Source organism: Loxodonta africana, chromosome 10 (assembly GCF_030014295.1).
Source record: "Loxodonta africana isolate mLoxAfr1 chromosome 10, mLoxAfr1.hap2, whole genome shotgun sequence".
Lineage (NCBI taxonomy): Eukaryota > Metazoa > Chordata > Mammalia > Proboscidea > Elephantidae > Loxodonta > Loxodonta africana.
This window is the reverse complement of record NC_087351.1, coordinates 118833537-118858175: the sequence shown is the minus strand read 5'-3', so window position 1 is coordinate 118858175 and position 24639 is coordinate 118833537. Positions and strand designations below refer to the sequence as shown.

The 24639-nt window shown below is 47.1% G+C and overlaps 1 protein-coding gene across 2 annotated transcripts; it reads left to right on the top strand.

Moving 5' to 3' along the window:
- Positions 1–396: 396 nt before the first annotated feature.
- Positions 397–22834, top strand: CDCA4 (cell division cycle associated 4). Of its 2 annotated transcripts, XM_064293083.1 has the most exons (3): positions 397–466; positions 11641–11731; positions 19950–22834. In XM_064293083.1, exon 3 carries the CDS (start codon positions 19955–19957, stop codon positions 20702–20704), a length of 750 nt encoding a protein of 249 aa, XP_064149153.1. In that variant the 5' UTR covers positions 397–466; positions 11641–11731; positions 19950–19954; the 3' UTR covers positions 20705–22834. The 2 variants fall into 2 exon arrangements, with proteins under 2 accessions (XP_064149153.1, XP_064149154.1); XM_064293084.1 differs by lacking the exon at positions 11641–11731 and having other exon boundaries at positions 420–466.
- Positions 22835–24639: the final 1805 nt, after the last annotated feature.

Here is a 24639-nt window from a genome sequence, read left to right as displayed (position 1 = left end):
CGTCCAGGTTTGAATCGGAGGCCCCGCCCCCATCCGGAATTTGCCCGGAGGTCCCGCCTCTGTCCGGAATTTGCCGGAAGCCCCGCCCCGCCCGGGGGTTTGAATAGGAGGCCCCGCCCCCAGCCGGAATTTGCCCGGAGGTCCCGCCCCTGCCCGGAATTTGCCGGAAGCCCCGCCCCGCCTTGAGTTTGAATCAGAGGCCCCGCCCCCAGCCGGAATTTGCCCGGAGGTCCCGCCCCTGTCCGGAATTTGCCGGAGGCCCCGCCCCGTCCAGGGTTTGAAACGGAGGCCCCGCCCACGCCTCAGCCAATCAGCGGGCGCGGGGCGCGGCCGGCGCTGGTGACCCTTTGTGGGCGCCGAATGGCGGCCCGGCCCCGCCCCGCGCCGGCCCGGCGGCCCCTCCCCCGGCGGCGGTCTCGGCGGGCAGACCTCGCGGCTGATCGGGCCGGCGCGGGCCTGGGCACAGGTGAGTGGCCGGGGTCGGGGTCGGGGTCGGGGCGGGAGGCCGGGGTCGGGGCGGGAGGCCGGGGCCGGGGCGGGGGCTCGAGATGGCTCCGCGACGGCCTTTGTGCGGCTCGGAGGCCGGGCGGGCGCCGCCATACGACCCGGAGACCCCGAGGGCCTGACCCTGGCGCCCTGCCTCCCCCGTCCCCGCGCCCCCGGCCCCCTCCCGCCCCCGTCCCCGCGCCCCCGACGCCCTGCCGTCCCCGCGCCCCCGACGCCCTGCCGTGCCCGCGCCCCCCGTCCCCGCGCCCCCGACTCCCTGCCGTTCCCGCGCCCCCGTCCCCGCGCTCCCGACGCTCTGCCGCGCCCCCGTCCCCGCGCCCCCGACTCCCTACCGTCCCCGCGCCCCCGACTCCCTGCCGTTCCCGCGCCTCCGACTCCCTGCCGTTCCCGCGCCCCCGTCCCCGCGCTCCCGACGCTCTGCCGCGCCCCCGTCCCCGCGCTCCCGACGCTCTGCCGCGCCCGCGCCCCCGGCGCCCTGCCGTTCCCGCGCCCCCGTCCCCGCGCCCCCGGCGCCCCGCCGTCCCCGCGCCCCCGGCGCCCCGCCGTCCCCGCGCCCCCGCGCCCCCGGCGCCCTGCCGCCCGCGACCCCGGCGCCCCGCCGTCCCCGCGCCCCCGACGCCCCGCCGTCCCCGACGCCCTGCCGTCCCCGCGCCCCCGACGCCCTGCCGTCCCCGGGCCCCCGTCCCTGCGCCCCCGACGCCCTGCCGTCCCCGCGCCCCCGACGCCTCGCCGTCCCCGCTGCGTTCCCCATCCCTGCGGCGCGGGGAGGGCCGGTCCCCTGCCTCGGTGGGACTTTGGGAGAGCCCCGTGGCTGCCGACCGCGCCCCCCGAGGAGGGTGCCCGCGGGGACCGGCAGCCCGGGGCGCCTGGTGGTGACCTTCCCGACGTCCGGGGGCCAGAGGGGCGCGGGGGTCCGGAGCGCGTTCCAGCGACGAGCTTGCGGCAGTGCCGTTGGCGCCTCCCCTGCCCCTGAGTCATCAGCCTTGTGGGAATACCTTTGTGGGCCACGGCCCTAACTTGCCCTGTTTTTTACCATTTTAAATCAAAAAGCGATGCTCTTTCTTAGTCAGTTGGTGGCTTAAAAAAACAAAAAGTGGATTTATTTGGCCGCTTGGGAAGAGGTTGCCTCGCAGAGAAGCCCAAACGCCCGCTTAACCTTTGGTTTGGAAAAGCTGACTGCAGGCTACTTCCAGGCCCTGAGTTGGGAGAGGGAAGAACCTACCCTACGCAAAGGTGCAGGTAGGGTAGGTTCTTCCCTCTCCCAACCCAGGGCCTGGAAGTAGCCTGCAGTGAGCCCCTGTCAGGCCCGAGCCGAAGACCAGCGGGAGTGTCCACTCAGCCTGGAACCTCTTGTCTCCAACTTGAATTTATAGCCCAGAGGAGAAAGCTCTTAGCAGCCCCGGTCTCACTCAGCCATCCATCCTACAGCCTGTTCTTCCTTCTGTACTTATGTTCATCTGCCAGTCTGTCTGCCCATCCTTGCATCCATCCCCTCATCCATCTGCCTGCCTGTCCATCTATCTGTCCATCTATTTGTCCCTCTTCCTTCCCACTCACCCATCCATTCACCCACCTATCCATGCATTTTGGCTGTATGCCGTCCTCGAGATTTCACTCCTAAATTTCATTCCTGGCACAGTAAGGGGGTGTGTAAAAAAAAAAAAAAGCCGTTGCCAGCGATGGAACGCTTGAATGTCATTTTAGGGCCTCTTATTAAAACTGGGCTTTGCTCTTAAGAACGCCACTTTCCAAAATGGCAGGGCCTGGAACACCTTTCTCTGGAGCCCTGATAGGCTGGCTGTTGGCCTGGTCAGTGTTCAGTTAATTCTTTTCCTTATTTATTATTATTTTTTTTTTTTGTCTTAATTGCTTTTAAAAGGAGCATTCTAAGTACATTTTGCAGTGGTTTCTGCCCCCCACCCCGCGGCAGAAGACCCAGCTTCTCTTTAAGCTTGTCCAGGGACTTCAGGAAGCAAGTGCTGCCAGCCTTAGGTGGTTTAAAGGCAGCGCTCTGCCTCTCCCCTTGCGATCTAGTCTAAGCCGCCCAGTCAGATGGAGGCTCACCGCGGGGAGGGAAGCAAATGTGGGAAGATGATTCCCAGGACTCGGGTAGGTAAGTCCGCTGAGCCTCCGTGAGCCTCTTAGGCCATCCTAGTGCACTCATGGGGTGGATGTGGAAAAACACCGGCAACAAGCTTCATTCTTGAGTTTTAAAAGCTTGCTGTGTCCAAAACAGATGGCCAGGGAAAGTCCAAATAGAGGGTTTTTCGGTTGCATTTTCTCTCCTGGTGGTGTTTGTGTTGGGTGCACAGGACAACAGGACTAAGTTACATTTTTTTCATAGGAGCCACAGGGCAAAACTGCCCATTTACAAAATTTAGTTTTTTATAAACTTTTTTTTTTCCTGCTATGCACACAGTTACAGTTTATTATAGCTTTAAAGGAAACAGGCTGGAATCAGCCAAGGGAAAAGGTGGATAGAGCAGAGTCCCGGAAAGCCCCAAACAGCAAATGTGGAGCTCCCAGCCGGTCTCCCCCTCTGGAGTTGTGAAGAGCATTGCTCTCCTAGCAGTGGTGTGTGACAGTATGCCTAGAGTATTGCCAACCGTGGAAGCTCACCTAAGCCTTGGTGTCCAGAGCTATTATTGGGCCTCTGTCATGTAGGCACGCTTGACTGTCCGTGTGACTGATCTCAGTCTCCAGACCCTTTGGAAGTGGTGTGGTACTACCTGACCTAAAGTGCCCACAACAAATCACATTGTTGGACTAGCCGTTGTGACCAGTCCCTACTCTAAATTACATTGTTTGATTACCTAATATGACTCAAGGACCCAGGCAAACAAAGATAAAACAGGCATGACATTCACAGACGCTTAGGGCAAAGCCCAGATTTGAGAATAGTTAACTTTCTTACCACACAGAATGATAATGGCTAAATTCAGTATAGTAGTTATCTCTGTGTTTGAGGGTAGCTGCTGTGCTTGGGGATGGTGGTGCACAACAGGGAAGGTTTTAAATTTTAAGCTGGATGGTAGTATATGCTCTTGTTAGACCGTTTTTATACTTTCCTGTGTCTGAAACATTTCACAATATTAAAAATTTTAGCATTTATGTAAAATATATATGTGTATTATATATAAATGGAGCCCTGGTGGTACAGTGGTTAAGAACTCGGCTGCTAGCCAAAAGATCGGCAGTTCAAATCCACCAGCCTGCCCTTGGAAACCCTATGGGGCTGTTCTACCCTGTCTTATAGGGTCGCTGTGAGTCAGAATTGATTCAGTGGTAATGGGTTTGTTTACCTATTTTTTGGTATGTATTTTTTTTTTTATTCATTTGTGTCTAATCATGACTGTATTATATACAAATATGTAGGTATACATATGTGTATATTTGTATATAATACAGTCATAAGTAGACACAAATGAATAGAACAAGGATCTGAAAAGATCCATAATAATCTGTTACAAGTATTTACCTATGGGTAGTGCCATGGTTAAGGAGCCAGCTGGTGCAATGGGTGAGCATTCAGCTGCTAACCAAAAGGTTGGTGGTTTGAACCCACCAGTGGCTCTGCAGGAGAAAAACTAGCTCCCGGAAAGATTACAGTTTGGGGAACTCTATGGGGCAGTTCTGCCCTGCCCTGTAGGGTCCCTATGAGTCAGAATCAACACAGTGGCACAAAACTGCAGTGCAGTGATTAGGGTAAAGGAGAAGTAGGGTTTCCTGTTTTTATTCTGTACACTCGGGTATTATTTGACATCTGTGTCTGCGTTCATATATTACATGGCTGAATAAACTTTTTTTTTTTTTTTGGATAAAAAGCTATTTTTTACAAGGTGACTTTGCTTTTGGTCGCCATGTTTCTTCCTGGCGTGGTGCCTCTTTCCCACTTTTGGTCGCCATGTTTCTTCCTGGCGTGGTGCCTCTTTACCACTTTTTTTTTTTTTTTAATTGTGCTTTAGGTGAAAGGTTACAGCTCAAGTTAGTTTCTCATACAAAAATTTATACGTACGTTGTTATGTGACCCTAGTTGCTGTCCCTGTACTGTGACCACACATTCCTTGGGTTTCCCGTGTCCATTCAACCAGCTCTTATCCACGTCTGCCCTCTCATCTTGCCTTTGGGTAAGAGCTGCCCATTTAGTCTCACATATCTGTTGAACTAAGAAGTACACTTTTTACAAGTATTTTATGCCTTCTTTGTCTGAAGAGTTGGCTTCAGGAGTGGTTTTAATTCTGGGTTAACAGTCTGGGGCCGTGGCTTCTGGGGTTCCTCCAGTCTCAGAACGTTAAGTCTGGTCTTACTAGAATTTGAGCTCTGCACCCCGCTTTTCTCCTGCGCCATCAGGGACTGTCTGTTGTGTTCCCTGTCAGGGGCGTCATTAGTAGTAGCTAGGTACCATCTAGTTCTGGTCTCAGGCTGATGGAGTCTCTGATTTATGTGTCCCCTTTTGTCTCTTGGGCTAATATTTTCCTTCTGTTTTTGGTATTCGTCATTCTTCTTTGCTCCAAGGGGGGGTGGGACCAATTGATGCATCTTAGGTGGCAGCTAGTGTTTAAGACCCCAGACACCACTCACCAAAGTGGGACACAGAACATTTTCTTAATAAACTTTGTGCTGCCAGTTGACCTAGATGTCCCCTGAAACCATGGTCCCCAGACCCCCGTCCCTGCTATTCTGTCCCTCGAAGTGTTTGGTTGTGTTCAGGAAACTTCTTAGCTTTCGGTTTAGTCCAGTTATGCTGAATTACCCTCTATTGTATGCTGTCCTTCCTTTCACCTAAGATGATTCTTGTCTACCGTCTAGCTAGTGAATGCTCCTCTCCCTCCCTTCCCACCCTCGTAACCATCAAAGAATGTTTTCTTCTCTGTTTAAACTGTTTCTCCATTTCTTGTAATAGTGGTCTTATACAATATTTGTTCTTTTGCAACTGACTAATTGCACTCAGCATAATGCCTTCTAGGTTCCTCCATGTTATGAAATGTTTCACAGATCCCTCACTGTTCTTTATCGATGCGTAGTATTCCATTGTGTGAATATACCATAATTCATCCATTCATCCGTCGATGGGCACCTTGGTTGCTTCCATCTTTTTGCTGTTGTAAACAGTGCTGCAGTAAACATGGGTGTGCATATATCTGTTCGTGTAAAGGCTTTTATTTCTCTAGGATATATTCCAAGGAGTGGGATTGCTGCATCGTATGGTAGTTCTATTTCTATCTTTTTAAGGAAGCACCAAATCGATTTCCAAAGTGGTTGTACCATTTTACATTCCCACCAGCAATGTAGAAGTGTTCCAGTCTCTGCAGCATTTTTTTGTGTTTTTTTCGATTAATGCTAGCCTTTTTGAGGTGAGATGGTATTTGATTGTAGTTTTGATTTGCATTTCTCTAATGGCTAATGATCGTGAACATTTCCTCATGTATCTGTTAGCTGGATGAATGTCATCTTTGGTGAAGTGGCTGTTCATATCCTTTGCCCATTTTTTAATTGGGTTTTTTGTCTTTTTGTGGTTGAAGTTTTGCAGTATATTGAGATTAGACCCTGATCGGATATGTTGTAGCCAAAGATTTTTCCCCAGTCTGTAAGTTGTCTTTTTCCTCCAGTGATGAAGTCTTTTGATGAGTATAAGGGGCTTGATTTTTAGGAGTTCCCAGTTATCTAGTTTCTCTTCTAGTATTTGTGTATTATTATGTTTTGTATTCTGTATTATGACTCTTAGTGTTGTCTGTATTTTTTTTTCCATGATCTTTATTGTTTTAGATTTAGGTCTTTGATCCATTTTGAATTCATTTTTGTGCATGGAGTGAGGTATGGGTTTTCATTTTTTTTGCAGATGGATAACCAGTTATGCCAGTACCATTTGTTAGAAGGACTGTCTTTTCCCCGTTTAACGGACTTTAGGCCTTCGTCAAATATCAGCCGCTCGTAAAACAAAAACCAAACCCACTGCCGTCGGGTCAGTTCCGTCTCATAGCGACCCTATAGGACAGAGTAGAACTGCCCCGTAGAGTTTCCAAGGAGAGCCTGGCGGATTTGAACTGCCGACCTTTTTGGTTAGCAGCCATAGCACTTCACCACTACGCCACCAGGGTGTCCATCAGCTGCTCATAGGTGGTTGAATTTACATCTAGATTCTCAATTCTGTTCCTTTGGTCTATGTATGTGTTGTTGTACCAGAACTAGGCTGTTTGGACTACCGTGGCAGTACAATAGGTTCTAAAATCAGATAGTGTAAGGCCTCCCACTTTGTTCTTTTTCAGTAATGCTTTACTTTTCTGGGGCCTCTTCCCTTTCCATGTGAAGTTGGTGATTTGTTTCTCCATCTCACTAAAAAATGCCATTGGAATTTGGGTCGGGATTGCATTGTATCTGTAGATCACTTTGTGTAGAACTGACGTTTTCTCAATGAGCAAGGTATGTTTTTCCACTTACATGGGTCTTTCTTGGTTTCTTGCAGTAGTGTCTTGTAGTTTTCTTTGTATAGGTCTTCTACGTCCCTCGTTAAGTTTATTCCTAAGTATTTTATTTTCTTAGGGGCTACTGTAAATGGTATTGATTTGGTGATTCCTTCTTTGAAGTTCTTTTCGTTGGTGTAGAGCTGATTTTGTACATTTATCTCGTGTCGTGATACTTTGCTGAAATCTTCTATTAGTTCCAGTAGTTGTCTTGTGGATTCTTTGGGGTGTTCTGTGTATAAGATCATATCCTCTGCAAACAGGAATACTTTTACTTCTTCCTTACCAATTTGGATGCCCTGTATTTCTTTATCTTCTCTAATTGCTCTGGCTAGGACCTTCACCACAATGTTGAATAAGAGTGGTGATAAAGGGCATTCTTGTCTGGTTCCCGTTCTCAAGGGGCATGCTTTCAGAATCTCTCCATTAAGGATGATATTGGCTGTTGGCTTTGTATAAATGTCCTTTATTATGTTGAGGAATTTCCCTTCTATTCCTATTTTGCTGAGTTTTTTTTTTATCATGCATGGGTGTTGGACTTTGTCAAATGCTTTTTCTGCATCAATTGATAAGATCATGTGGTTCTTGTCTTTTGTTTTATTTATGTGGTGGATTACATTAATTGTTTTTCTAATGTTGAACCATCCCTGCATTCCTGGTATGAATCCCACTTGGTCATGGTGAATTGTCTTTTTTATGTTGTTGAATTCTATTGGCTAGAATTTTGTTGAGGATTTTTGCATCTATGTTCATGAAGGATATAGGTCTGTAATTTTCTTTTCTTGTGGTGTCTTTACCTGGTTTTGGTATCAGGGATATGGTGGCTTCATAGAATGAGTTTGGGAGTATTCCGTCCTTTTCTATGCTCTGAAATACCTTAGTAGTAGTGGTGTTAACTCTTCCGTGAAAGTTTGATAGAGCTCTGCAGTGAAGCTGTCAGGGCCAGGGCTTTTTTTTGTTGAGAGTTTTTTAAATTACCTTTTCAATCTCTTCTTTTGTTACAGATTTATTTAGTTGTTTTACCTCTGTTTGTGTTAGTTTAGATAGGTGGTGTGTTTCTAGAAATTTGTCAATTTCCTCTAGGTTTTCAAATTTGCTAGAGTACAGTTTTTCATAGTACTTTGTTATGATTTCTTTTAATTTCGGTTGGGTCTGTTGTGATATCACCCATCTCATTTTTTATTTGGGTTATTTCCTTCCTTTCCTGTTTTTTTGGCAGTTTGGTCAATGGTTTACTGATTTTTTGATCTTTTCAAAGAACCAGCTTTTGGTCTTATTAACTCTTTCAGTTGTTTTTCTATTCTCTATTTCATTTAATTCTGCTCTAATTTTTGTTATTTTCTTTCTTCTGGTGCCTGAGGGCTGCTTTTGCTGCTCTCTTTCTGCTTGTTCGAGTTGTGGGGTTAATGTTTTGGTTTTGGCCCTTTCTTCTTTTTGTATGTGTGCGTTTATTTCTATAAACTGACCTCTCAGCACTGCTTTTGCTGTGTCCCCAAGGTTCTGGTAGGATGTGTTTTCATTCTCATTTGATTCTGTGAATTTCTTTATTCTGTCCTTAATTTCTTCTATAACCCTGTAGTTTTTGAGCAAGGTGTTGCTCAGTTTACACTTATTTGTTTTTATCCTTGCCTTATAAACTTTTATACAACTGCTTTGTATTTCAAGTCTTAGCATATTTTATAATTAAAATGGAGATCAGAATAAAAAGTTGCTTTCTTTTTTGGAAGAGTAAATGTTTTGTCTCGGGAAGTCTCGTACGAAGTTTCCCTCAAGTGCCTTTGGAGCATAGTTCCAAGCAAAAGAAAGTGCCAGAATTTCATTCCAAGTAGCAAAAGTACTTGAAAGTAATAGTAATTATTCATGAGGAATTTCAGACCAGCCCAAGAGTTAGATAGCGAACTTCCATGTGCCCATCACTGACTCAGCACTGTGCAGGGTTTTACTGTGCTTGCTCCATCTTTCCCTGTTCTTTGATCTGTGGCTGCTAACCAAAAGGTTGGCAGTTCAAATCCACCAGGCGCTCCTTGGAAACCCTATGGGGCAGTTCTTCTCTGTCCTACAGGGTTGTTATGAGTCAGAATCGACTCAATGGCAGTGGGTTTTTTGGGGCTTTTTGTCAAGCGTTTCAAAGCGGACCTAATTATGTTACGGAAATTGGAATTGAGGCTGTGGACCCACTTCTGGAGGTGGTGGTGGCTAGAGGTCCAGCCATGATGGTGGCCAGGACTCAGGTCGAGATTGGGGCTGGCCCAGCCATCCCAGCCGTATGGTCTCAGAATCTGGCCAGGACTGTGCTGGAATCTTCTGTTCCCCACCCTGGGGGACTGCTGGGCCATATACACAGTAAGACATATGCCAGTTCAGCAACTTCTACTCGTACAATTCCGTGGCAGTGATCCATTCTTCAAGTCGTGAAACCATTCTCGCTCTTCTTTTCCAAACCATTCCACCACCACAAACTTAAACTCACTGTACCTGAGCAGACCTTCCCTCTTCCTTCCACCCCAGTAACCACTAATAATTTTGGTTTCTGTATGTTTGCTTCTTTCATATAAGTGAGATCATCCAGAATTTGTTCTTTTGTGACTGACTTATTTTGCTCAGCATGATGTTTTCATGGTTCGTCCATGTTGTGGCCTACGTAAAGACTTCATTTCTCTTTATGGCTGAGTGAGACTCCATTGTGTGTATGTACCAAACCCAAACCCATTCTCATCGAGTCGATGCCGACCCATAGCGACTCTATAGGACAGAGTAGAACTGCCCCTTGGAGTTTCCAAGGAGCGCCTGGTGGCTTCGAAGTGCCGACCTTTTTGGTTAGCAGACGTGGCTTGTAGCCACTACACCACTAGGGTATGTAGTATACCACATTTTGTTTATCCGTCATCTGTTGATGGGCATTGTGGTTGTTTTCCACCTTTTGACTGCAGCGAACATTAGTGTACAGGATTCCGTTTGTGTTCTTGCCTTCACTTCTGAGTATATAAACCAGTGATTTTTGAACTAGTAATTTACAAAAAAAAAACCAAGCTAAAAAAAAAAATGCATATTTTATTATCAGAAGCACCCACTGCCATCAAGTTGATTCTGACTCAGCGGCCCTGTAGGACAGAGTAGAACTGCCCCATAGAATTTCCAAGGCCGGAAGTCTTCGCAGAAGCAGGCTGCCACGTCTTTTTCCCGTGGAGTAGCTGGTGGGTTTGAACTGCTGACCTTTTGGTTAGTAACCCGACCATCCAGTGCTGTCGAATCGATTCCAACTCATAGCAACCCTATAGGCCGGAGTAGAACTGTCCCATAGAGTTTCCAAGGAGCGCCTGGCAGATTCAAACTGCCAACATTTTGGTTAGTAGCTAAGTGCTTTAACCGTTGTGCCACCAGGGCTCCTCTTTTATTATTGGAAGTGAAATATTTTTGTGTGTTTTGGTGGTAAATGCTTACTTTGATTTAAGATAGTTGGTAAGCTGGCATGTGTGGGACATCCTGCAGAAATGCTGAAGACTTGGGCCACACTGACAAGTGTAGGGAAATCAGCTGTGACGCTTAGTACTTTGTAACTTCCTCTTTTAAAATGATTAATGACCCACAGGAGGTTCCCCAGAAATGTGTGGGAAGGCCCCAGGCAGGTCCCCGTACCTGCTTTTCCCAGCACTGGCCTCTCACAGAACTTAGGGTAGAGCCTGCCCTGGGGGGTGTGTGTAGTCCTCTGTACTTGTAGCACACGTGTGGCTTCATGGCATCACCACAGTCAGGTACAGAACTGTCCTGTCAGCACAGAGGTCACCCACCCAGCCCTGCTCTCATCCCTGACCCCTGGCAGCCACCGATGCTGTGGACACGGAGTCACGTCTGTAACTGCTGGGGACTGTTTCACTCGGCATGGCTCCCTTGAGACCCACCCACGTTGCTGTGTGTCAATCATTCATCCCTTTTTTGCTGAGTAGCACCCAGGGTGTGGATGGACCACAGTTTGTTCACCATTCACACACTGAAGGAAGGATACCTGGGTAGTTTCCAGTCTGGGGCTGTTAGGGATAGAGCTGCCGTAACATCTGGGCACACGTTTTTGCCAGGACTTGAGAGGTGTTTTTTTTTTTTGAGAGGTGAGCCCTGTGACAGTGTGGAGACTCAGCGGGTGGGGGCTTTGTCCGTGTCTGAGGGTGGGGCTGGTGGGAGGCCAGCGGTGGAGGAGGCTCCGGGAGGGTGGGGGCAGCAGGGTGGGTCTTCTTCCCTGCAGGCCTTTCCCTTCCTGGTCCCTGGGCCGAGTGCGGGATCACCCTTTGCCCCCAGTTCTAACGCAGCACTTGGAAACATGATGTCCAGCAGTCAGCAGCAGCCTACGCGCTTCTTAACAGAAATCCTAAAATTTGCATATTTAAGATTCCACTTTTATGAATAAAAATTATTTAAAATAAACATGGTAGCTGTATTTCAAACATGAAAGGAGAGAAGCTTATGGGTCACTGCTTTGCTTTTTCCTTTCTGTTCTAGAAGGAGCCCTGGTAGCTCAGTGGTTAAGAACTCGGCTGTTAACCAAAAGGTTGGCAGTTTGAACCCACCAACTGCTCCTTGGAAACCCTGTGGGGCAGGTCTACTCTGTCCTGTAGGGTCGTTGTGAATCAGAATCAACTTGATGGCAACAGGTTTTTGTTTTTGTTCTTTCCTGTTCTAGAAAGGTCCTCCTTGGGCTACTGGAAGCAGGGCCAACCTGCTGGCCAGTGGGTCCCTGAGTTAGCTCGTGTAATCCTCCAGCCGCACACCAGGTAAGAAACTAAAGCCCTCACTCCTGTCTGCTTTGTTGTTCTCACCCCTAAGGTTTCCCAACTTAGAATTGTTTCAAAAGAACAGTCTCCACTTTTTACATCTGAGGACAGATATGTCGCTGGTAAGTCCCCTAGTGAAGTGGGCTCAACCGTGCCGCACACATGGGAGTGACCTCACGTGCCAGGAGCTGGCCCTCACCTGAGCCAGCAGCTGAGAGCCCTTCTCTGGGACTGTCCAGTAGGGGGCACCTGGCATCTGGAGGGAGTAGGGACAGCCATGGGCCAGGTGAGGCACTTGGATGGGAAAGGGCTGCTGCTTGGGCAGAGGTGAGCAGCGTAGACCACCAGATGGACAGACAGGGATGGCTGGACGGACAGCTAGACGGCCAGGGGATATGTCAGGAAGCCTGCAGGACACGCTGAGGGCCTGGATTTTGTGGTGAGGATGACTGTGGTGTGGGTCCAAATCCATGTTTGTGGAGTCACGTGCCTTTCTTCGGTTCATTTGTCTTGACTTACACCTTAGGGGGAATGGTTCACATGTGCACTCTGAAATTCCTAATAGTTATCAGATAGCACGGGGCCTGTTTTTATGGCTGCCCATTCAAAGGGGGAAACCCTGGTAGCATAGTGGCTAAGAGCTACGACTGCTAACTGAAAGGTTGGCCGTTCAAATCTACCAGGCACTCCCTGGAAACCCTATGGGGCAGTTCTACTCTGTCTGTGTAGGGTCGCTAGGAGTCGGAATCGACTCAACGGCAATGGTTTTTTTTTTTTTATTCAAAGGTACTTAAAGGTAGATGTGTGTGTCAAACCTGAAAAAAACAGTTTGAAGGTCACATGATTGTAGTCCAGGACATCTGGTATAATTAGACTTTGTCATTGCCTCATCAGATGGGACCTTTTTTTTCTCTTGAAGCACTGTACGCTCCTCTGGAGTAACTGCTGGGGCCAAACCTCGGCCGTCGCCGTGTCTGCTGGTGCACTGCCGCCTTAGTCTCAGCCGCTGGCCCCTCGTGAAAGTGCTCACAGGGCCTGAAGAGGGCTGACAGCCCAGGGCCTTTACTCGGGGCATCTGTGTCGGTGGGCCTGGTGGCAGAGCAGCCGTGGTGGGACTCCAGCCCTCAGCACCTGGCGCCCCTAGCAGGGCCTCCCTGGCTGTCTTAGTTATCCAGTGCCACTGTGACAAATACCATAAGTGAGTGGCTTTTCACAAACAGAATTTACTTTCTCACAGTTTAGGAGGCTAGATGTCCAAATTCAGGGTGCCAGCTTTAGGGGAAACGTTCTTTGTTGGCTCTGGAGAAAGGTCTTTGTCTCTGAGCTCCTGGTCCTTGGTGATCTTCACGTGGCTTGGTGTCTCTGTTCCCCCATCTGCTTCTATTGCTTTCTTTTTTTTTTTTTTAATAACTTTTATTAAGCTTCAAGTGAACGTTTACAAATCCAATCAGTCTGTCACATATAAGTTTACATACATCTCACTCCCTACTCCCACTTACTCTCCCCCTCTTGAGTCAGCCCTTTCAGTCTCTCCTTTCTTGACAATTTTGTCTGCTTCCTTCTCTCTCTATCCTCCCATCCCCCCTCCAGACAAGAGTTGCCAACACAATCTCAAGTGTCCACCTGATATCATTAGCTCACTCTTCATCAGCGTCTCTCTCCCACCCACTGACCAGTCCCTTTCATTTCTGATGAGTTGTCTTCAGGGATGGTTCCTGTCCTGTGTCAACAGAAGGTCTGGGGAGCATGGCCGCCGGGATTCCTCCAGTCTCAGTCAGACCATTAAGTTTGGTCTTTTTATGAGAATTTGGGGTCTGCATCCCACTGATCTCCTGCTCCCTCAGGGGTCCTCTACTGTGCTCCCTGTCAGGGCAGTCATCGATTGTGGCCGGGCACCAACTAGTTCTTCTGGTCTCAGGATGATGTAGGTCTCTGGTTCATGTGGCCCTTTCTGTCTCTTGGGCTCTTAGTTGTCGTGTGGCCTTGGTGTTCTTCATTTTCCTTTGCTCCAGGTGGGTTGAGACCAATTGCTGCATCTTAGATGGCCGCTTGTTAGCATTTAAGACCCCAGACGCCACATTTCAAAGTGGGATGCAGAATGATTTCATAATAGAATTATTTTGCCAATTGACATAGAAGTCCCCTCAAACCATGTTCCCCAGACCCCCGCGCTTGCTCCGCTGAGCTTTGAAGCATTCATTTTATCCCGGAAACTTCTTTGCTTTTGGTCCAGTCCAATTGAGCTGACCTTCCATGTATTGAGTGTTGTCTTTCCCTTCACCTAAAGCAGTTCTTATCTACTGATTAATCAATAAAAAACCCTCTCCCACCCTCCCTCCCTCCCCCCCTCGTAACCACAAAAGTATGTGTTCTTCTCAGGTTTACTATTACTCAAGATCTTATAATAGTGGTCTTATACAATATTTGTCCTTTTGCCTCTGACTAATTTCGCTCAGCATAATGGCTTCCAGGTTTCTCCATGTTATGAAATGTTTCAGAGATTCGTCACTGTTCTTTATCGATGCGTAGTATTCCATTGTGTGGATATACCACAATTTATTTACCCATTCATCCGTTGATGGACACTTTGGTTGCTTCCATCTTTTTGCTATTGTAAACAGAGCTGCAATAAACATGGGTGTGCATATATCTGTTTGTATGAAGGCTCTTGTATCCCTAGGGTATATTCCGAGGAGTGGGATTTCTGGGTTGTATGGTAGTTCTATTTCTAACTGTTTAAGAAAACGCCAGATAGATTTCCAAAGTGGTTGTACCATTTTACATTCCCACTAGCAGTGTATGAGAGTTCCAATCTCTCCGCAGCCTCTCCAGCATTTATTATTTTGTGTTTTTTAGATTAATGCCAGCCTTGCTGGTGTGAGATGGAATCTCATCGTAGTTTTAATTTGCATTTCTCTAATGGCTAATGATCGAGAGCATTTTCTCATGTATCTGTTGGCTGCCTGAATATCTTCTTTAGTGAAATGTGTGTTCATATCCTTTGCCCACTTCTTGATTGGGTTGTTTGTCTTTTTGTGGTTGAGTTTTGACAGAATCATGTAGATTTTAGAGATCAGGCGCTGGTCGGAGATGTCATAGCTGAAAATTCTTTCCCAATCTGTAGGTGGTCTTTTTATTCTTTTGGTGAAGTCTTTAGATGGGTATAGGTGTTTGATTTTTAGGAGCTCCCAGTTATCGGGTTTCTCTTCATCATTTTTGGTAATGTTTTGTATTCTGTTCATACCTTGTATTAGGGCTCCTAGGGTTGTCCCAATTTTTTCTTCCATGATCTTTATCGTTTTAGTCTTTATGTTTAGGTCTTTGATCCACTTGGAGTTAGTTTTTGTGCATGGTGTGAGGTATGGGTCCTGTTTCATTTTTTTGCAAATGGATATCCAGTTATGCCAGCACCATTTGTTAAAAAGGCTATCTTTTCCCCAGTTTATTGACACTGATCCTTTGTCAAATATCAGCTGGTCATACGTGGATGGATCTATGTCTGGGTTCTCAATTCTGTTCCACTGGTCTATGTGCCTGTTGTTGTACCAATACCAGGCTGTTTTGACTACTGTGGCTGTATAATAGGTTCTGAAGTCAGGTAAGGTGAGGCCTCCCACTTTCTTCTTCTTTTTCAGTAGTGCTTTGCTTATCCGGGGCTTCTTTCCCTTCCATATGAAGTTGGTGATTTGTTTCTCTATCCCTTTAAAATATGACATTGGAATTTGGATCGGAAGTGCGTTAAATGTATAGATGGCTTTTGGTAGAATAAACATTTTTACTATGTTAAGTCTTCCTATCCATGAGCAAGGTATGTTTTTCCACTTAAGTATGTCCTTTTGAATTTCTTGTAGTAGAGCTTTGTAGTTTTCTTTGTATAGGTCTTTTACATCCTTGGTAAGATTTATTCCTAAGTATCTTATCTTCTTGGGGGCTACTGTGAATGGTATTGATTTGGTTATTTCCTCTTCGGTGTTTTTTTTGTTGATGTAGAGGAATCCAAGTGATTTTTGTATGTTTATTTTATAACCTGAGACTCTGCCAAACTCTTCTATTAGTTTCAGTAGTTTTCTGCAGGATTCCTTAGGGTTTTCTGTGTATATAATCATGTCATCTGCAAATAGTGATAACTTTACTTCTTCCTTGCCAATCCGGATACCTTTTATTTCTTTGTCTAGCCTAATTGCCCTGGCTAAGACTTCCAACACGATGTTGAATAAGATCAGTGATAAAGGGCATCCTTGTCTGGTTCCCGTTCTCAAGGGAAATGCTTTCAGGTTCTCTCCATTTAGAGTGATATTGGCTGTTGGCTTTGCATAGATGCCCTTTATTATGTTGAGGAATTTTCCTTCAATTCCTATTTTGGTAAGAGTTTTTATCATGAATGGGTGTTGGACTTTGTCAAATGCCTTTTCTGCATCAATTGATAAGATCATGTGGTTTTTGTCTTTTGTTTTATTTATGTGATGGATTACATTAATGGTTTTTCTGATATTAAACCATCCCTGCATACCTGGTATAAATCCCACTTGATCAGGGTGAATTATTTTTTTGATGTGTTGTTGGATTCTATTGGCTAGAATTTTGTTGAGGATTTTTGCATCAATGTTCATGAGGGATATAGGTCTATAATTTTCTTTTTTTGTAATGTCTTTACCTGGTTTTGGTATCAGGGAGATGGTGGCTTCATAGAATGAGTTGGGTAGTATTCCGTCATTTTCTATTCTTTGGAATACCTTTAGTAGTAGTGGTGTTAACTCTTCTCTGAAAGTTTGGTAGAACTCTGCAGTGAAGCCGTCCGGGCCAGGGCTTTTTTTTTGTTGGGAGTTTTTTGATTACCGTTTCAATCTCTTTTTTTGTTATGGGTCTATTTAGTTGTTCTACTTCTGAATGTGTTAGTTTAGGTAGGTAGTGTTTTTCCAGGAATTCATCCATTTCTTCTAGGTTTTCAAATTTGTTAGAGTACAATTTTCCATAATAATCTGAAATGATTCTTTTAATTTCATTTGGTTCTGTTGTGATGTGGTCCTTCTCATTTCTTATTCGGGGTATTTGTTTCCTTTCCTGTGTTTCTTTAGTCAGTCTAGCCAATGGTTTATCAATTTTGTTAATTTTTTCAAAGAACCAGCTTTTGGCTTTGTTAATTCTTTCGATTGTTTTTCTGTTCTCTAATTCATTTAGTTCAGCTCTAATTTTTATTATTTGTTTTCTTCTGGTGCCTGATGGATTCTTTTGTTGCTCACTTTCTGTTTGTTCAAGTTGTAGGGACAGTTCTCTGATTTTGGCTCTTTCTTCTTTTTGTATGTGTGCATTTATTGATATAAATTGGCCTGTGAGCACTGCTTTTGCTGTGTCCCAGAGGTTTTGATAGGAAGTATTTTCATTCTCGTTGCTTTCTAAGAATTTCCTTATTCCCTCCTTGATGTCTTCTATAACCCAGTCTTTTTTCAGGAGGGTATTGTTCATTTTCCAAGTATTTGATTTCTTTTCCCTAGTTTTTCTGTTATTGATCTCTAGTTTTATTGCCTTGTGGTCTGAGAAGATGCTTTGTAATATTTCGATGTTTTGGACTCTGCAAAGGTTTGTTTTATGACCTAATATGTGGTCTATTCTAGAGAATGTTCCATGTGCGCTAGAAAAAAAAGTATACTTTGCAGCAGTTGGGTGGAGAGTTCTTTATAAGTCAATGAGGTCAAGTTGGTTGATTGTTGTAATTAGATCTTCCGTGTCTCTGTTGAGCTTCTTACTGGATGTCCTGTCCTTCTCCGAAAGTGGTGTGTTGAAGTCTCCTACTGTAATTGTGGAGGTATCTATCTCGTTTTTCAATTCTGTTAAAATTTGATTTATGTATCTTGCAGCCCTGTCATTGGGTGTGTAAATATTTAATATGGTTATGTCTTCCTGATCAATTGTCCCTTTTATCATTATATAGTGTCCTTCTTTATCCTTTGTGGTGGATTTAAGTCTAAAGTCTATTTTGTCAGAAATTAATATTGCTACTCTTCTTTTTTGCTTATTGTTTGCTTGATATATTTTTTTCCATCCTTTGAGTTTTAGTTTGTTTGTGTCTCTAAGTCTAAGGTGTGTCTCTTGTAGGCAGCATATAGATGGATCGTGTTTCTTTATCCAGTCTGTGACTCTCTGTCTCTTTATTGGTGCATTTAGTCCATTTACATTCAGGGTAATTATAGATAAATAAGTTTTGTGCTGTCATTTTGATGCCTTTTTATGTGTGTTGTTGACAATTTCATTTTTCCACATACTTTTTTGTGCTGAGGCGTTTTTCTTAGTAAATTGTGAGATCCTCATTTTCATAGTGCTTGACTTTATGTTAGTTGAGTCGTTACGTTTTTCTTGGCTTTTATCTTGAGTTATAGAGTTGTTATACCTTTTTGTGGTCACCTTATTATTTACCCCTATTTTTCTAAGTAAAAACCTAACTTGTATTGTTCTATATCACCTTGTATCACTCTCCATATGGCAGTTCAATGCCTCCTGTATTTAGTCCCTCTTTTTAATTATTGTGATCTTTTACCTATTGACTTCCATGATTCCCTGTTATGTGTATTTTTTTTTTTTAATTAATCTTAATTTGTTTGTTTTTGTGATTTCCCTATTTGAGTTGATATCAGGACGTTCTGTTTTGTGACCTTGTGTTGTGGTGATATTTGATATTATTGGTTCTCTGACCAAACAATATCCTTTAGTATTTCTTGTAGCTTTGGTTTGGTTTTTGCAAATTCTCTAAACTTGTGTTTGTCTGTAAATATCTTAATTTCGCCTTCATATTTCAGAGAGAGTTTTGCTGGGTATATGATCCTTGGCTGGCAGTTTTTCTCCTTCAGTGTTCTGTATATGTCGTCCCATTCCCTTCTTGCCTGCATGGTTTCTGCTGAGTAGTCAGAACATATTCTTATTGATTCTCCCTTGAAGGAAACCTTTCTTTTCTCCCTGGCTGCTTTTAAAATTTTCTGTTTATCTTTGGTTTTGGTGAGTTTGATGATAATATGTCTTGGTGTTTTTCTTTTTGTATCAATCTTAAATGGGGTTCGATGAGCGTCTTGGATAGCTATCCTTTCGTTCTATTGCTTTCTTGTTTAAGGTCTTATATCTCAAAATGTACCCTAATCCTGCCTCATTAACATAATAAGCATGACCTAATCCTCACTGGGAAACCCTGGTCGCATAGTGGTTAAGTGCTAGGACTGCTAACCAACAGGTCAGCAGTTCGAATCCACCACGTGCTCCTTGGAAACCCTGTGGGGCAGTTCTACTTTGTCCTTTAGGGTCACTTTGAGTCAGAATTGACTAGATGCAGTGGGTTTGGTTTGGCTTAATCCTCTTTGAGGAAACCTAAGCCTACCTCATTAACATAACAACACAGCCCATTCACAAATGAGGTTATACCCACAGGCAGAGATTAGGCTTTACAACACATAATTTTAAAGGAGACACAATTCCATATGTAACACTGGCCATGAGCTGGGGTTTGCTGCTGGGCCGTGCATTGGACAGGTACCTTCATAACAGTGCCAGTCGGTCCTCCAGCTGGGGCTCTAGGTACCCCCCCCCATGCTTGCTTCAGATAGTCTGGGTTGAGGCCCAGGAATGTGCATTTTCAGCCAGCACCACCGTGCTCTGAGTCCCGCTCTGAGAGACAGCACCTCTGTTAGCTGCATCCTGTCACACAGCACTGGCCAGGAGGCAGCCCCCTAGAGAGGTGTGAAAGGGGCAGAGGCAGTGAGCTGAGGCCGAGTTTGTGCAAGCTAATCCCAGACTGGAGGTTTCGGGGCTGGCAGAATTGGACCTAACGTTGCGGTAAAGCAGAGGGCACCTGTTCAAACCTTTGCACACTGGAGAGGTGAATGTGAAAGACGTTTGAGACCAACACGCTGGGGTGGCTGTGTCAGCTGACTGTCCTCCCGGGAAGGGATCCGGTTCGTTTCTCTTTTTTAATGAAAAAAATATACAGCGTAGAGATCTGTAGTTGGTAAAACTACTGGCTGATTTGACTGTGTTTGCACTACAGATGTGTGCACAGTTAGATCACTGTTCTGAGGGGGACGTCTGTCCTCCTGCCTCACCTGCTCGGCTCCGCCTCCAGGGTCTGGGCCTTGGCCATGGGTGATCTCTCTTTCTCCTCTCTCCCTGATGGGTGATGACTAGGATTGGGGGAGAGCATCTGAACTGCACTAAGTGGCCTCTTGCTTGGTTTCAACAGGCAAAATGTTTGGAAGAGGACTAAAGAGAAAGTGTTTTGACAACGAGGAGGAGGCGGATGGGCCCCCGGCCGGCGTCCGGGCTGTCGCCCCTTATGACCTGCAGCGGCAGTCGCTCCTGGACATGTCCCTGGTGAAGCTGCAGCTGTGCCACATGCTGGTGGAGCCGAACCTCTGCCGCTCAGTCCTCATCGCCAACACGGTGCGGCAGATTCAGGAGGAGATGACCCAGGACGGGGCTTGGCGCATGGTGGCCCCACAGGGCGCGGGGCTGGCGCCGCTCGACCGCCTCGTCTCCACAGACATCCTGTGCCGATCAGCACAGGAGCAGGAGCATGGGAAGCCTGGTCCTGAGGACAGCACCTTCCCCAAAGGCTTCAAAGAGGACCAGGCTCCAGACCTGACCTGTGATGCCCCCGCGGTCACGGCAGCACAGGCACCGGAACACCCTCCCAGCAGCGTCTGGGACCTGGACAGCTCCCGAGAAAACAGAGGAAGCTTCCAGAAGTCACTGGATCAGATATTTGAGACCCTGGAAAGTAAAAACCCCAGCTCCGTGGAGGACCTCTTTTCGGATGTCGACAGCTCCTACTATGACCTTGACACAGTGCTGACGGGCATGATGGGCAGCTCCAGGGCTGGCCCCTGTGACACGCTTGAGGGCTTCACGCCCCTGGCCCCTGCGCCCCCTGGCCCTGGCTGCAAGGCTGACCTGGGCGAGCTCGACCACATCGTGGAGATCCTGGTGGAGACCTGAGACAGGACCCGACCGAGTGTGTGAGCCCACCTCCAGATTGCCCCACAGGTGTGTTTGCACCCCAGAAGCAACACCTGGAGCGCTCGGCTCTGTGAGGGGTCTTCCCAACACCCTGCAGCCGCTCGGTTAGGTTAGGAGAATGTTCTGGGACAGCTTGTCGTTGGCAGGCTGCAGGCCTCCACCCTGGTCTGGTCCCTTTTCACCCGTAGCAGGGCAGAGGCTGAGCGCAGTGGGCACCAGGCGTCATCCTCAAGCCTGCTTTATTTCTGGGCCATTTGTGGAATCCCTACTGCCTGGACCCCGCCCCTTCTCTATCCCAGCTGCAGCCCCTGCAGAGGACAGGAGCCGCTGGCCGCACCCAACCTCATTAGTTAGATAGGTGGATTTTTTAAAATTAAGTTTTATATGTTTTGGGCAATATTTTGTCTTAAGATATATTTTTAAACTTTTTATACTTGTTATCTGTTTAGATTTTTCAGCTATTTTCTTAAAAGTATATTTTTCTATAATTGTCCTGCTGCTGTATTAGAAACCCCACAGCCTCAGCAATGGCAGTTGGCGTACTTCATTTTTTTAAGGTTTAAAGGTTTTTTACGAGCTCCACACCTCCACTCAGCCAACCATGTAACAATATCACGATTTTTCTTTGATGTATGTGTGCATCTCCCATCATGCCTGTCACAATCGGTATTGACTGTGTGTGCTTCCCCATCATGCGTGTCACAGTTGTTATTGACCCATGTGTGCTTCCCCATCATGTGTGTCACAGTCGGTATTGACTGTGCTTCCCCATCATGTGTGTCAGTTGGTATTGACCATGTGTGCTTCCCCATCATGCGTGTTAGTGTTGACCGTGCTTGCTTCCCCATCACATGTGTCACAGCTGGTGTCAACTGTGTGTGCTTCCCCATCATGCGTGTCACAGTTGGTAGTGACCTGTGTGTGCTTCCCCATTATGCCTGTCACAGTTGGTATTGACTGTGCTTCCCCATCATGTGTGTCACAGTCGGTATTGACCGTGTGTGCTTCCCCATCACGTGTGTCACAGCTGGTGTCAACTGCCCTTCCCCATCATGCATGTCACAGTGTCCACCCTGTGTGCTTCCCCGTCACGCGTGTCACAGTCGGAGTCGACCATGTGTGCGTCCCCATCACGTGTCACAGTCGGAGTCAATCGTGTGTGTCTCCATCACGTGTGTCACAGTCGGAGTCAACCATGTGTGCTTCCCCATCACGCATGTCAGAGTCGACCGTGTGTGTGTCCCCATCACGTGTGTCACAGTCAGTCTCGACCATGTGTGCATCTCCATCATACGTGTCACAGTCGGAGTCGACCATGTGTGCATCTCCATCATACGTGTCACAGTCGGAGTCGACCATGTGTGCTTCTCCATCACGCATGTCACAGGCAGAGTTGACACCTGTGTTCTCCTGAGTGTCCTTGGGAAGCTATGAAACTTCCTGTAGATTGTGGAGGGTCTTATTTGTGCCTATTTATATGTAATGCCACTGAGAGGACTGTCTGTCATTGAAGGCAAAAGTGGAATGTTTGTTTACTTGGGAATCCTGGCCGCTGGCTGCTGGCTGCTCTTCGAGATCTCATTCCTGGAGGGCCCCGTCCTGCCCACGGCTGACCCTGTGCTGAGGGTGCCCCCACCCACCGTCCTGCTCCATGTGGGGACTGTGCACTCGTAGAGTGTCCTCAGCCGGCCTGGCCACGGAGGACTCATGCTTGCTGAGTTGACAAGTGCCCATGCCCCAGGGAGTGAAAATGCCCAGGTTTACTGCATCAGACTGGTGCTGGGACCAAACTTAATAACTAAAGTTAAGCCTGGAATTGAAGAGGCTCAGATCCATGTGTGTGTGGGCCTCTAGTCTAGAGGGCAAATGGGTGGTGGGGGTGGATGGACTCACCCTGGACGTGAGCTGGGGTGCACCTTCTGAGTCCCCCTGCCGGTTGACAAGGACTACTCCCCGGTCCACATATGGACATTTCCTGTTTCTCACACGCATTCTGCCCTGCCCACCCCTTAGCCGAAAAAGCTGTTTTCCTTTGTGCATATGGCCGTTCTTTAATATCGGTGATGTAAACGCTTAACGTTAATTAAAAGTATTTGACAAACAAAAGAAGCTCTGCATTGATTGTCTGCCGTGTGCTGACCCCGGAGAGGATCTTTCCAGTTCAGCTGTGTTGTATAACAGTTAGTTACTCTGCTGAGGGGAAGAAGAATCACTGCATGAGTTAAAGGGCAGTGGGGTTCTCTTTACTTTCCTGACCACACGGGGCTCCAGAGCTAAGCTCCCCTGGGCCTTGTTCAGCACCCCTGCACCCCCTCCCCTGTTCCTGGAGCAGAAGACCTGAGCGGGGACACGCTTCACGCTGATGAGGCCAGGTCCCGTGAGAGCTTGTGGTGGGGCTGGGTGGCACGCTGCAAAGCGAGGGGCTGCAGAGTGGGCAGCCCTGGGGGGACCGAAAAGGTGCTCTGGTTGTCTGCGCTTCTGTGAAAGAAATGCTGGTCTCACCGTCCATCGATGGCTTCCTTCTGACTGGAAGGTTTTCCTCATGGAGAAGAATTGGAAGTGTTTGTACCAGTGAACCTGAAGCAGTATTCTGCACTTTATGGCAGTTAGGTCATTTTAAAACCACATCTGCCCAGTTTCAGAGATAGCTATAATGTATATTCTTTTTTTCATGTTATCAGTTTTATTGGAAAAATCGTCGAAATTTGGCAGATTATTTGAAGGCTTGGTATGTAGTTGAATTTGCAAACGAAATTCTGTTACATATAAAATAAACATTTCTTAATGTTTTTCATTTTCTAGACAGATCCCTGATTGGTCTCCATTTCACTGTTGTAACATTTCTGTTTGTAAGGGACTGGCTCTCCTGTGCTTCCCAGGAAGAGTTCTTGATACCAGTTCGTTTCCTCAGCGTCAGGTTTGTGTCTCTTAGCAGCCTGGCTGCAGGGGCGACGGTAGAGGTGCGGAGAGCGGAAAATAGGGACTGTGACTTACAAAAGCGGTGGCTTTAGGATCCTGATAAGGAAAGGGGGTATCATGCCTCTGTTTAAGGACCCACATAGACCTGTGTGATGGGCCTGACAAGCTAATCGACACTGAAGGTAGCTGGATTCCTGTCTGCAGTCCCCCTTGGCGAGGCCGGGTGCCCGGGTGGTGGCTCCTTTGTGGAGCGGGTGTCCACCGGCCTACCACTGTGGGCACAGAGAGCTGGGGAGCAGTGCCTGAGACAAGCTTTAGTCATGCCCAGCAGTAACGCCCAACGAGTGGGTGTTGGGGAGGGTGACCAGATTCATTTAAGGAGCCGTCAGAAGGTGCTGGTGGGGCCAACTGTGGGGTGAGGGGGTGATGTCTGTACCTCCCCAGCCCCTCCACCGCCCTCCCATGGCCACACATGTCAGATGATGGCGGAGCTGGTCCCATGCTAGCAGTCTCAATATCTAGGGCTATTGCCTTCATGAGGTCTGTCAAAATTTGTGTCCAGGGATTCTAGAAATTTCCATCTGCAGCAAGTGTGCTAGGTCCTTCCCAGGATTTCACTTCCTGAGTGAGGTGGCTTGCAGGGCAGCAGTCGGTGGTGGTTACAGGGGAAATGTCCCTGTTCTCTTCTGCGTGCTCTGCTCGTGGGGGTGTTTTGACAAGACCCTACAAATAACACCCTAAAACATGCCTGGAGGCCTTGCACAGTACACCATCCTCAGTCTGCTCAGTGTTGTCAAGAGGCACGGAGGGGAGGGGGCAGGGAGGTGTGGATTTCTAGGAGTTAGGTTAACAAGGATAAGCCTCTGTGACCCTGTCAGGACTGGTGAGTGGTGGTCTCAAAGATCTAACTGCGAATGAAGCCCAACTGAGATGCCGACCCCCCCATCAACCCCCGCTGGCTGGGCAGCACTGCCCTTCATCAGATTGCCCTTCTG